The sequence below is a fragment of the Nanorana parkeri genome, unplaced genomic scaffold, assembly GCF_000935625.1.
Source record: "Nanorana parkeri isolate BGI_ZX_2015 unplaced genomic scaffold, ASM93562v1 scaffold2130, whole genome shotgun sequence".
Lineage (NCBI taxonomy): Eukaryota > Metazoa > Chordata > Amphibia > Anura > Dicroglossidae > Nanorana > Nanorana parkeri.
Window position 1 is genome coordinate 34,538 of NW_017308398.1, and position 14,428 is coordinate 48,965.

The 14,428-nt window shown below is 48.7% G+C and overlaps 1 protein-coding gene across 1 annotated transcript in view; it reads right to left on the reverse strand.

The window, feature by feature from the left end:
- B4GALT3 (beta-1,4-galactosyltransferase 3) overlaps positions 1-14,428 on the reverse strand; it is a 21,385-nt gene that overhangs the window by 4,462 nt on the left and 2,495 nt on the right. Inside the window, exons 2-3 of the mRNA XM_018572776.1 lie at positions 1,278-1,537; positions 756-991 (exon numbers count right to left, since the gene is read on the reverse strand). Of these exons, the coding sequence (XP_018428278.1) occupies positions 756-991; positions 1,278-1,533 (492 nt within the window). The 5' untranslated portion in view covers positions 1,534-1,537. The remainder of the gene's footprint in view (positions 1-755; positions 992-1,277; positions 1,538-14,428) is intronic.

Below are 14,428 nucleotides of genomic sequence, written 5' to 3' on the forward strand. Positions count from 1 at the left end.
GCGTGCAAGGGGGAAAAGAGAGCGTGCAAGGTGGAGAAAGGAGGGAAAGAAAGAGAGATGGGGAGGTCGGAGAGGGGAGAGAGAGCTGGGACGTGGGGCAGTACACATAATGGTGGAGTGAGTGGTAGTGATGGGCGTAAAAAGCTGGGACATGGGGCAGTACACATAGTGGGGAGGGGGGTAGGATATGGGCCATGGGGCAGCACATATAATGGAGGAGTTGGGGTGGGGTTGTAGGGACTGGGCCATTACACATAATGGTGGAATTTTGGGGGCTAGGAGCTGGGACATGAGGCTACACATAATAAAGGAGTCATCTGGTGGATTCCATAGAGGTTGTTCTCATAATAGTGGTGGTGGGGGGGGGGGCTTAGGAGGGGGCCATGGGGCAGTACACATAATGATGGAGTTGGGGGAGGTAGGGGCTGAGCCATAGGGCAGTATACATAATGGTGGAGGGGAAGGCGGATAAGAGCTGGGCCATAGGCCGGTACACATAATGGTGGAGTCACCTGGTGGATTCCATAGAGGTTGTACACAACAGTGGGGTGGGGGGTTAGGAGCTGGGCCATGGAGCAGTACACATAATGATGGAGTTGGGGGAGATAGTCACCTGGTGGATTCCGTAGAGGTTGTACACATAATGATGGAGTTGGGGGAGATAGGAGCTGGGCCATAAGGCAGTATACATAATGGTGGAGGGGAAGGCGGATAAGAGCTGGGCCATAGGCCGGTACACATAATGGTGGAGTCACCTGGTGGATGATGTAAATTCCGTAGTGCAGCTGCTGTCTCTGCAGGAAGGGGTGCAGGTAGTACAGCAGGTGTCTCAGGTGTAACTCTCGGTTCCTGTGCGGGATGATGATAGCCGTGCGATGGCGGGACTCGCAGTTCGGTGGCCGGTATATACCTCCCCGTACCACCAGCCGGTTCTTCTCTTGTATGCGCTGGAGGGTCGGCACCCGGCTGAACATTACCGTTATCGGACCCACTGCAGGAAAAGGGAAGGCAGTTAATAACTGGACAAGCGCTCTTCTGTATGCTGTGTCTGTGAGTGAAATCGGTCTCATCCGTCTGCTGCTTCTCCTTCATTGTCCAATGAAAGAATGGGAGCAGGGAGAGGACCGAACTGTATTACATAACTGCAGCAGAGAAAAGTCAGGTCACCAGGCTGACAGTGATGTAATGAATATTCTGAGGTTGTATTGAAATGGCACCTCAGCGATGGGCTGATCTGAAGACGGCGTTGGGGGGGGCAATACATTTCCTGAACTCACCCAGGTACGGCGATTTCTCCGGACACCATGGCGGCAGTAGGCCCTCTTGCGTCCCAGGATGAAGCGTGGCTTGAATTCGGGTGAGGTTGGTGTAGACGTCATGGGTGTGGCTGTAGTCAAAACTGGGTTCTGGAGTTCGACCAAAAATGGAGGCGAGGCTGCGCAGACCACCAAACGAGAAATACATCATGAAGGCAAACTGGAAGCCAATCAGCATCGCCAGGGTGCACGGCCTCTCCAGAATCCGGCGAATCATCTTCTCCTGTGCGGGACAGAAAATGAAAAGGCACGGGTCACTTTTTACTTTCATGGTTTCTTTGAAAGGGATAGTCCACCCAAAAATGAAGTAGAATTACAGTTCTCCAAGAAGTACCTATGACTGAGCTGTCCTGATTACCAAATATAATCCATTTATATGCTGGAGCTTTTTTTGGCACTTGTAGGGCCTGCCAGTGGCGGAACTACCAGGGTCGCAGCAGTCGCCGGCGCGACCGGGCCCTGGCGTTCCGCCACTCGGAGGGGCCAGGAAGGAAGAAGGGCCCCGACCGCGGCAGTGGAGTAACAAGCGGGGGGCCCGATGGAGCGGCAAAGGCAGACAGACGAGCGGGAGGGGTTTGCACCGGTCGATAGCAGTGATGCGGGCGGGCCGGCCGTGAACACGGCCGCGAGGACACAGCAGCAGCCGTCCTGATAGTAAAGTGAGCCCAGTCTGGATGTTCCCGGCCGCTGTCCCCCACGGTAGTTTGTGTTTTGTTTTTTTTACAGCCTACTTGAGTTTCCTTCAGCTGAGAGGACCGTGACATGTGAGGTAAGTGCTTTCCATTATAGAGCATGGAACAGAACATGGCTGAATTTGGAACTGACTATATTCTATTCCATGCTCTATAATGACATTACTAGAAAACTACAAGTCAGCACTACAAAACTACATACAGTTCCATGTACGATAGAAGGCTGTTTTAATTACTGTCCTCATGAAAGTACTAGTAATACAAAGTCATTATAGAAACAAAGAATAGAACATAGTTGAACTTGAAATTTACTGCACTATAATGCCATTGTATTACTAGTATTTTCATGAGCCTTCTATCATACAGGGGACTACAAGTCCCAGCATACACTCACTGTCCCTGTACACCTCTCACATATCACCCAGTGAACTACTGCAGGGGAATGGCATGCTGGAACTTGTAGTTCCCTGGGTGATTTATATGTGGGGGTGTATAAGGACAATGAGGGCACGATGGGACTTGTAGTTCCCTGGTTGATGTGGAGGGTGTAGTTCCCTGGTTGATGTGGAGGGGTGTATAGGGACAATGAAGGCATGTTGGTTGTAGTTGAACTATAAGTCCCAGCATGCCTTCATTGTTATACCCCCAGGGGCCTTGAAAGGAAGAAGAGGGCCCAGCAACCGCCGAGGCCCCCGACATTGCCTCCTGGGACTACAGCTCCGAGCAGGCCAGTGCTCCGCAGCGCGCCGGGGGGCCCTTCATGGCTTCTTGCACCGGGGCCCTGAGGTTCCTAGTTACGCCTCCGGGGCCTGCTAATACGCAAATGACAGGTTCCCTTAAACTAGCGCTCTGGAGTTATATGTATGGCCGCCCTTCTTTAATGAACCTGTCAGCCATTATAAACTTTGTATTTACAAATATGAAGCGCCAATCTTGTGAATGTGCCTAACTAAGTGATGACTAAATAACGTGTATACCTCTATTGATCCATCGACCTATATTCCAACCGTGATGAGTGAGAAAAATGTAATATATATATAAATAAATAAGCGATCAGTATGTATAGGTCACTATACACCTTCAAAATTATCTAGTGTCCAAAGTATATCCGCCAAACATAAAAAGCAAAAATCAGTATATAACACTATATAGAAGTGAAACAGTGCAAAAATGAGTGACTGAGTTGCGTACTCGTAACACTATATATACACCTGTGTATCTGCGGTTCGGTTATTCAATAACCCTGGACAGTGAACCCCACAGTATCCATTGTAAAATATTAATATTAGTGTTGAAACACCGTGAAAAGTCCATATAATCCTATAGCATTCCTGGTGCGCAAAGTGTATCACAATCTGTGCGTTGATGCGAGAGAGAGAGGAGAGGGAGAGAGGAAGAGGGAGAGAGGAAGAGGGAGAGAGGAAGAGGGAGGGAGGGAGGGAGGGAGAGAGGGAGGGAGAGAGGGAGAGAGGAAGAAGTAGAGAGGGAGAAGGAGAGAAAAAGAGAAGAAGGAGAGAAAAAGAGAAGAAGGAGAGAAAAAGAGAAGAAGGAGAGAAAAAGAGAAGGAGAGAAAAAGAGAAGAAGGAGAGAAAAAGAGAAGAAGGAGAGAAAAAAAGAAGGAGAGAAAAAGAGAAGGAGAGAAAAAGAGAAGGAGAGAAAAAGAGAAGGAGAGAAGGAGAGAAAAAGAGAAGAAGAGAAGGAGAGAAAAAAGAGAAGGAGAGAAAAAAGAGAAGAAGGAGAGAAAAAGAGAAGGAGAGAAAAAGAGAAGACGGAGAGAAAAAGAGAAGGAGAGAAGTCGGAGAGAAAAAGAGAAGGAGAGAAAAAGAGAAGGAGAGAAAAAAGGAGAAGGAGAGAAAAAAGGAGGAGAAGGAGAGAAAAAAGGAGAAGGAGAGAGATGGAGAGGAGAAAATTAGAGGTTTGTGCCCGAACCTGGCACAAACCAAACACGAACACAACAACAACCATAAGACCTCAAACCGCACCAATAAACCAAAACAAGAAGAAAGACATTAACCCGAAGAACAGGGCCTCGCAGATGGCAGGAATGGTGGAAACCACTTGTCCCAATATGGACATCAAGACCTCCACAGAGAAGAGACATGGAGGAGACACGGACCCTCCGCAGCACACTATACAAAAATTAATGTGAATTGAACCCATAATGTAATACAGGGACAACCATCCACAATCTGGTTGTCCCGTGTAATTCTGCTCATTACATCGCTAGCAATCAGTAGCTGGAACATTCAGGGTCTGAATGCCTCAGCCTTTGGATCCAAAGTACACGATCCAGACTTCAAACAGACTGCACAACGTGGACATACAAATCGTGCTGGAAACATGGAGCCGGGCACAGGATGACTTACAAGCACCTACTGGCTACAGAGAATTTTCTGTGCCTGCCCAGAAGGATAAAAGCATCAAATCGGGTCGCCATTCAGGAGGAATATACATCTGGTATAAGGAGGAGCTACACGAGAACATCAAAGCAATCAAAAAAAGGAGAGAACCACATCCTGGATAAAAATAAGTAGCTCCATCCTCGCCTCTCAGTCAGACATCTTCCTGTGCGCAGCTTATATTCCACCACCAGAGTCTCCATACTTCAGACAAGACACCTATGAGGTTCTACAAAACGAGGCCACCCACTTCCAGTCCCTAGGACACGTGCTTTTCTATGGAGACCTCAACGCTAGGACAGGGAGAGAAAAGGACTATGATGTGAACACATACATATTGGGGGCTACAAACTACTGTCAGGGGTCAATACAGACACAAAGAAACAGCTATGACGGTACACCAACAAGAGTGGAAGAAAATTGCTGAATTTGTGCCGGAGTCTACATCCTTAACTGCCATGGGAGACTCTCTGGGAAGGTATACATTAAGCTCCCATGTAGGTAACAGTGTGGTAGACTATGCCATCACAGACATGAGCCCCGCTCACATCAACGCCTTCACAGTCACCCCACAAACCCACCGTCAGACCTACCTACCACCATCATTTAAATGGTCCAGACAGTCTACCATAGCCTACAGAGAGGTCATCAACAGACCTGACATTAAAAAGGACAGCTAGCAGACGTCCAAAACAACACCTATGTACAGGGGCGTAACTAGAAATCACAGGGCGTAACTAGAAATCACAGGGCCCCATAGCAAAATTTTGTATGGGGCCTTGTGATTTCTAGTTACACCCCTTGCAGAGCCCACTTGAGATCTCACACAGCCCACCTGATAGTGACCCTGCAGAGCCCTCCATAGACTCTCTATGGTGGGCTTTGCAGGGCCTCAGGTGGGCTGGTCACACTCCTTACCTGTCAGCCCCGATCCGCTGTCTGCCTCCTCCACGATCACTGGAGGGCCCCCCCTCTCCTCAGTCACCAGGCCACGCCTCCTCCGCTGCTGCCCCGGGCCCCGCCTCCTCCTCCACTGCTGCCCCCGGGCCCAGCCTCCTCCTCCACTGCTGCCCCCGGGCCCAGCCTCCTCCTCCACTGCTGAGTGTCACTGACTCAGCAGCGGCTGTGGAGAGGAACCAGCCACAGCACAGATCACTGTGAGTGATCTGAACAGCAGAACGTTCCTCTTCACAGCCGCCAGTGACACCCAGCAGCACGAGATGCCTGGCCAGGCCCCCCTGTGCCCCGGGCCAAGTGGCCGCCTGGGTCGCTACGGCGATAGTACATAGGCAGTGGCGTAAAAAAATCCCCATGGGTGAACCAAGCAGCATAGGACCTCCACAAAATTCTACACACCATCGCAGAGACCTCCAACATTAAAAAAAAGTCAACTTCAAGAAACCATCCAATAAGTGGTTTGATACAGAATGCAGGACACTAAGAAACAGCCTACGAATGGTCTCAAATAAGATACAGTGACCCCGACAACACCGACCCGAACATCGCTCATGGAGTCCTACAGAAAAATTACAAAAAAGTCCTCAAAAAGAAAAAAAATTTAAAAAAAAACTTTATCTCCAAAAACCTTCAACAACTGGAAGAGGCTCTTCGGGAAAAAACTCTTTCCAGGAAACCTGGAATCCAATCGGCTCAGGATCCAAGAAAAACAACCTCCACAGCCAAAATGGCAACATCTGGCTCAACTACTTCAAGAACGTGTACAAAGGCATTCCCAAAGAGCAGCTGACTGTGGAACAAGAACACATAATCATCAGAAGACTAAATGAAATGGAGGAAAACAAATTAAGGATTTCCAAAACCCATTAGATACACCCATTACACAAGTAGTAGCAGAGAAAATGTAAGATCTGCGAAGTAAAAAAGCCGGTGGGATGGATGGAACCCTTCCAAAGATGATTAAACACAGTTCTCCAGATGTACACGTCGCAATATGTAAAGTCTTCAACCTGGTCCTGAGCTTTGGGTACTACCCTCAAGTATGGAACCAAGGCCTCATAACACCCATCCATAAGAGTGATGACCCAGCCAACTACAGAGGGATATGTGTCAGCAGCACGCTGGGAAAACTGTTCAATAGTATTCTGAACAAACGAACCCTCAGCTTCCCGACACACCATAATGTCCTCAGCAGAAGCCAAGCAGGGTTCATGCCAAACCATCGTACTACAGATCACATCTACACCCTGCACAGTCTTATCAAGAACCATGTCCACAATACAAAACATGGGTAAATATTTCCCTGCTTTGTGGACTTTAAGAAGGCCTTTGATTCAGTGTCGCACTCAGGCCTGTTCCTCAAACTACTGGGAGAGTGGAATAGGAGGGAGAACCTATGACGTCATCAAGAGCTCATATAATGAGAACTTCTGCAGCATAAAAGGTGAACGGGAAGAGAACAGAGTACTTCCGGCAGGCTCGTGGAGTTAGACAAGGCTGTAGCTTAGGCCCAACCCTTTTCAACATTTACATCAATTGACTGGCTGAAGCTCTAGAATCCTCCTCAGCACCGAGACTAGCTCTACATGACACCAAGGTGAAGTTCCTGTTGTATGCAGATGACCTCCTATTACCGTCACCAACAGAGAGAGGTCTACAAGACATCCTGGAAGTGCTAGAGAAATACAGTGCGGCATGGGCACTATCCATCAACCAAAAGTCATGGTTTTCCAAAAGGAAGAACACAAAAATCAAGGAGTTCTTCCTTCAAACGACTGCACTCTTGAGGAATCCAACAGTTACACGTACCTCGGCCTAAAAATGAACCAAACAGGAAGTTTCAAACCAGCCATGGGGGCACTGAGAGACAAGGCATGTAGAACCTTCTATGCCATCAGGAGACAACACTACAAACTTTGACAGTGTCATCACCCCAATCCTCCTTTATGGCAGTGAAGTATGGGGCCCCATTACCTATCCAGACCAACCCAGATGGGACACCAGCCCAACAGAAATATTCCATCTGGAATTCTGCAAGCACCTCCTCCGGGTCCATCGGAGAACCTCCAACAATGCTTGCCGGGCTGAGCTTGGCAGATTCCCTTTACTTCTTGCAGTGCAGAAGAGGGCGCTAGCATACTGGGACCAGTACAGAAGAGGGAGCTAGCATACTGGGACCAGTACAGAAGAGGGAGCTAGCATACTGGGACCAGTACAGAAGAGGGCGCTAGCATACTGGGGCCACCTAAAACAACAGCAGCCCTAACTCATACCACCATAAAGCCCTACTGGCCAACAAGGACCACTTCAAACCATGTGGGCTGCAACAACTCATCAGCACATTGTCCATCCAAAGCTCCCATGAATGCAGCCAGACAAAATATCAAATAAAGGACACTCACTTCCAGAGACTCTCCGCTCTCATCCCAGACTTCACCTCTACAGAAGAGAAGAGGAGACGACTCGGCATTGTACCGGGAGAAGAGGAGACGACCCGGCGTTGTACCGGGAGAAGAGGAGACGACCCGGCATTGTACCGGGAGAAGGAGGAGACTCCGCATTCTACCGGGAGAAGGAGGAGACTCCGCATTGTACCGGGAGAAGGAGGAGACTCCGCATTGTACTGGGAGAAGGAGGAGACTCCGCATTGTACGGGGAGAAGGAGGAGACTCCGCATTGTACTGGGAGAAGGAGGAGACTCCGCATTGTACCGGGAGAAGAGGAGACGACCGGGCATTGTACCGGGAGAAGAGGAGACGACCTGGCATTGTACCGGGAGAAGAGGAGACGACCGGGCATTGTACTGGGAGAAGGAGGAGACTCCGCATTGTACTGAGAGAAGAGGAGACGACCGGGCATTGTACCGGGAGAAGAGGAGACTCCGCATTGTACTGGGAGAAGGAGGAGACTCCGCATTGTACTGGGAGAAGGAGGAGACTCCGCATTGTACTGGGAGAAGGAGGAGACTCCGCATTGTACTGGGAGAAGAGGAGACTCCGCATTGTACCGGGAGAAGAGGAGACTCCGCATTGTACCGGGAGAAGAAGATTCTTCACATTGTGCTGGGATACTGGGAGAAGAGGAGCCGACAGTGAAAATATCTGCACAATATGTCACCGACCATGAGAAATTGTGGACATATAAACCCCCAATCACCCAACCCTGATAATGTCCCTGGACTTACCTATTCCCCTCCCCCCCATATTTGGCAATGATGTGATGTGGAAGCCTCCTGTTGTGGGCTTGCCTCCTGTTGAACTCCAGCGTGCATACATCTCCAGTGGATGAGTCGCTGTTTGGCGCTAGTGGCTCACAATACCCCCTACTGCAAAACTCACGGTTCATAGCGTCCCGAAATGCACGATGGTGTGCAATTGCACACAGCGCTTGCCGCGCTGCCCCATTCATTTCAATGGGGTTACATCGCAGAAAGAAAAAAAAAAGGTACATTTACCATTTTTGCGACACACCTCGTATAGCTGTTTTCGCTTCGATCGGGTTGGATTGCAGGGGCGGAATCGCGTCGGAAGACTTTGCAATCCACCTGTCGCGACTGGGGTGCCCTTCGAAAATAATGGCACCGCCAGATGGGCGACTCGGTGAGCGCACGGCAATCCACGCAGTATCATGCACGATTGCCGCGCGGTCACGGATCGCACAAGTATGAACCTGGCCTAAGGTTCAGGCTGATTGGGGGAACACCCCCCACACACACTCTCTCTGACGCAAACCCCATAATTTTTTAGCATGAAAAGCCCTGAACTGAGATTTAGGATTCGTCGCAACGCACTCATACACAAACGCGCCGCTATAAACGGTTTTCTGCCCCCAGAAGGACTTGAGGAATTTTGTAGCCTCAGTAGACGAACACACAGATCAGGAGGAAGGAAATTACATAGCAACAGGGGCCGCATAGCGACCGGTATGGCAACCCTCGCTGCGCCTCCGCAACGCCCCTTCCCCCCTTTTATTTTACATCGCAATGCATCCGACACGTGAGAACAACGCCGTCTGGCCAGTCGGGATCCCAGATACAACCATCTTACTGACTGATCGTTTACAAACCTGCGAGAAGAACAATAAAAGGCATAATTAAAAAAAAACTAAAACAAGACAATAAAAAGAGGCTTTGCAGGAAGCAAAACTTACAAATCGGCAGCCGGTACGGAGACGTTTATTGAAGGGTAAAAAGTAAAAGCGTAGACAAACTGAAAACATGATGTAAAAGCAGAGGCCTGGTGCCACCCGGAGCGGAGACCAGGTGACACCCTGCCGTGATGTCGTAGCACATGCGCGTGACGTCACCACACGTGTGCGCGATGACATCATCGTGCATTTGCGGTCATCTAAGTGACACCTGCCGGCGGCCATCTTAGTGATGGACGCCGGCAGGGAAAGGAGGGGACGTTCACCCGGCGGGATGAGGTATGCCACCGGGTCCCCTCCTCTCTCCTGACACAGTCCAGTTCTCGGTCCATGACCGAGTGCCCAACTTTTTAGAGGGGGTGACAGCAAAATTACTGTCAATAATTTTGGTGTCACCCCTCCAATGGTGTCACCCGGGTGCGGGCCGCACCCCCCTTGTGACGCCACTGTGTAAAAAGTACCATATAAACCAATGACACGCACACACACAGCAAACAGGAAACACAACCCAATCAGAAGACCAATAGAACAGTATTGGTAAGGGAGAGGATTGCCCTTTGTGTTTATGGCAACCTCGACCCTCCACAGGGGAAGGGAAGGGAGAAGATTATTATTTTTGGAATGGCAACACAGACCCTCCATAGGAAAGGGAAGAGAGTGGGTCACTCCTAATGTTTATGCAAACCCAGACCCCCCACAGGTAAGGGAAGGTAATAGATTACCCTTTGTGTTTATTGCATGCACCCCCCCCCCTTCCAATCGGAGGAAGAGAGCAGATTTCCCTTTATGTATATGCAAATCCAGACCTTACACAGGGAAGGGATTGCCCTTTGTGTTTTTGCAACCTAGATCCTCCACGGGTAAGGGAAGGGAGTGGATTACCCTTAGTGTTTATTGCACCCCTCCCCCGTTAAAGGAAGAGAGCAGAGTTTCTTTTGTGTTTTTTTTGCAAACCAGGCTCTCCACAGGTAAGGTAAGGGAGTGGATTACCCTTAGTGTTTACGGTAACCCAGGCTGTCCACAGGTAAGGGAAGGGAGTGGATTACCCTTAGTGTTTATTGCACCCCTCCCCCGTTAAAGGAAGAGAGCAGAGTTTCTTTTGTGGTTTTTTTGCAAACCAGGCTCTCCACAGGTAAGGGAAGGGAAGGGAGTGGATTACCCTTAGTGTTTACGGTAACCCAGGCTCTCCACAGGTAAGGGAAGAGAGTGGATTAGAAAAACAAAATAATACCCAGAGTCCAAAACCCAACATTTAGTGATTAACCCGGTGTATGGGTGAGAATTGCATGAACTATCGGCTATCAAACGACCCTCTACTGTGTATAACTATACAAAGAAGAGGGATCTGATCAATTAGATCAAGGCAGTACAATGAGGGTCGGAATGCCGAATTGAGTATAAAAATATATAAAGTTTATTTAAATGCTATAAAACATTGTGGGTCATTTCACACTTCACCTACTACTTATCACCAGATAACCCTGCTGTAAACTCATTAAAAATTGATCAAATAAACAAAACACTCATTCAATTCACAGGCACACCGAGGCCAGCTGCTGAATCTTGTGGTACAGGTACAGCTCAATGTGAGAGCAAAACAGCGCTGAATGAAGAGGTCTAGGATAAATGACTCAAGTGAGATATGATGTATCCAAAAGTAGCTGCTTCTTCAACTTCACCATAGATATTGAACTCAAAGTAAAAATGGGAACATAATGTTGATGGTAAATAACTGTTGCATTTGTGGTCACCTCTGTGAATACGAAACAAGTTCATATAATACCGATTGCCTTGTCAGGCGCTGGTATGGTGTGGGAATAGTCCTTCCAAACTGGGTGCGGGGTATCACCCGGAGATTTCTCACCCAAAGGAGGATTACTTAACCAAGCATAGTACGAATCCAATAAAGGGAGCGGATTACCCTTTGTGTTTACGGTAACCCAGGCTCCACAGGGAAGGGAGCGAATTACCTTTTGTGTTTACGGTAACCCAGGCTCTCCACAGGAAAGGGAAGGGAGTGGATTACCCTTTGTGTTTACGGTAAATTAACCCAGGCTCTCCACAGGAAAGGGAAGGGAGCGGATTACCCTTTGTGTTTACGGTAACCCAGGCTGAAAGGGAGCGGATTACCCTTTGTGTTTACGGTAACCCAGGCTCCACAGGGAAGGGAGCGAATTACCTTTTGTGTTTACGGTAACCCAGGCTCTCCACAGGAAAGGGAAGGGAGTGGATTACCCTTTGTGTTTATGGTAACCCAGGCTCTCCACAGGTAAGGGAAGGGAGTGGATTACCCTTTGTGTTTACGGTAACCCAGGCTCTCTACAGGAAAGGGAGCGGATTACCCTTTGTGTTTATGGTAACCCAGGCTCTCCACAGGTAAGGGAAGGGAGTGGATTACCCTTTGTGTTTATGGTAACCCAGGCTCTCCACAGGTAAGGGAAGGGAGTGGATTTGCCTTCGTGTTTACGGTAACACAGGCTTTCCACAGGTAAGGGATAATTATTTTTGTTAATGGCAACACAAACCCCTCCATGGGTAAGGGAAGGGAGAGGACACCTTGTTGCCTCTATTACATCCCAGACCATGCGGTCATCAGGAACCCACATCGGCTCCTCTAGCACACGAGCCTGACGCAAGTGGCAGGTAGGACCGCGGAGAACGTCTGTTGGAATGGTGGGGCAAAGAGCAAAGTTGCCGGGGGAACTCAAACCAAACCGCCATCTATGGTGCGTCCTCTGCTCAGGAAAGTCAGAAGCCCTTATCTGCATATTTGTTGCAAGTCAGTGGCTCAAAATTATCGAAACCAGAGGATAACCATGACAGCAACAAACCAGCAATCTCGGTCTCATCGATTCTCTCAGGAACGGTCAGATCTGTGGAAGGTTTTTACACCCAAAACACTCCGTTATCATCACATCTGAGCAATGTAAACAAAAAGGACAGAAGAGAGGAGAAGTGTGAGACAACAAGCCGCAGCCAGGGGGAGCCGGAGAGCCGCTGTGATTGACAGTTTGTTCAATAAGTAAATATATGACCTTCAGGTATGTCAGGCATGGAACGTTCCTATACGGAATAAACAAAACCAGATCCCCCTCACCTCACCCCCTGCACCCGAGCCCAAATCTCATCACCCGAGCCCGAAAATCCAACACGACAAATCTGAGAGCGACACCGCAACAAGATAATTATTATCTGGAGGGCGGTGATGTAACTCCTGTATAATACATCTTCTACCTGGAGGGCGGTGATGTCACTCCTGTATAATATATCTTATATCTGGGGGGCGGTGATGTCACTCCTGTATAATATAGCTTCTATTTGGAGGGCGGTGATGTCACTCCTGTATAATATATCTTCTATCTGGAGGGCGGTGATGTCACTCCTGTATAATATATCTTCTATCTGGAGGGTGGTGATGTCACTCCTGTATAATACATCTTATATCTGGAGGGCGGTGATGTCACTCCCATATAATACATCTTCTACCTGGAGGGCGGTGATGTCACTCCTGTATAATATAGCTTCTATTTGGAGGGCGATGATGTCACTCCTATATAATATAGCTTCTACCTGGAGGGCGGTGATGTCACTCCTGTATAATATAGCTTCTATTTGGAGGGTGGTGATGTCACTCCTATATAATATAGCTTCTACCTGGAGGGCGGTGATGTCACTCCTGTATAATATAGCTTCTATTTGGAGGGTGGTGATGTCACTCCTATATAATATAGCTTCTACCTGGAGGGCGGTGATGTCACTCCTGTATAATATATCTTCTACCTGGAGGGCGGTGATGTCACTCCTAATTGTTTTAGGAAATTAACATTTATCAGATTCTCACCAATCCGGGCCGTCGATTCCACGCTCTTCCCCTATTGGTTGGACATTCACCATCTGGTTTGTCGCACCCACATGGCGAGCAGTGCAGACCAGACACTAGGATAGCAGACCTCATCTTGCGTGGAGTTATTGGATGTGATCCTCGTCTCCTGACTCTCCGTGGTTGTCTTTTGGTCACCTGGAAACGTTATCCACTTGGAGACGTCGCGGACGCTGATGACTGGGGGGGCCCTGGGGCCGGTCAGGACGGTTTAATATTACAAAACTCTTGAGTTGCTTGTTGCTAGAACACGAGGCGTCAATAGGAGGTATTGTGTCATTGGCGCTGGGACTGGGAACGGGCACCACAAAGCAAATAAAAAGCAAATAAAAAGCAAACAGGCTCCAAACATGCCCAATGAAGGGGCCGATCACAAGCTCCGACGTGCAGGCCAGGAACAAGCATGCAACCAGTGAAAGTCAGAAGTCCTCTCCATACCTCACCCTAGTCAGTGACACAGGAAGTTCAGAAACCAAAGCATCAGCATGACAGCCAGGGAACCAGCAACATCAGAAAACTCCATATGTCTCTCAAGACAGGTCCCCTTTTGCTGCAGAGTAATCAGAACCCTCATAAAGCATGTGTCATGTCCATCCTCAGTCCTACCCGCTGGAGCTACCGGTCAGAGATGAGAAGGGAAACAATAAATTTCATCATGGGGGGATTCATTTTATTTTTCCTTGTTCACATCCCATGAACCACAATGAGGGTGAATTTCTCCTCCTACCTATCTATGCGCGCCTTTAGTGTCACCTACAAATCTAACTCCTCCCCTCCTCTTCCTGTAGGGGTCCCCCAAGGCTCTGTCCTTGGACCCCTTCTATTCTCTAGCTACACCTCCTCCCTTGGTCAGTTAATAACCTCGCATGGCTTCCAATACCATCTCTATGCCGATGACACTCAAATGTATCTTTCTACTCCACAACTCACCCCCTCTGTGTCCTATCGTGTCACTAATCTACTAACTGACATATCAGTCTGGATGTCACCACACTTCTTAAAACTCAACCTTTCAAAAACTGAGCTCATGATATTTCC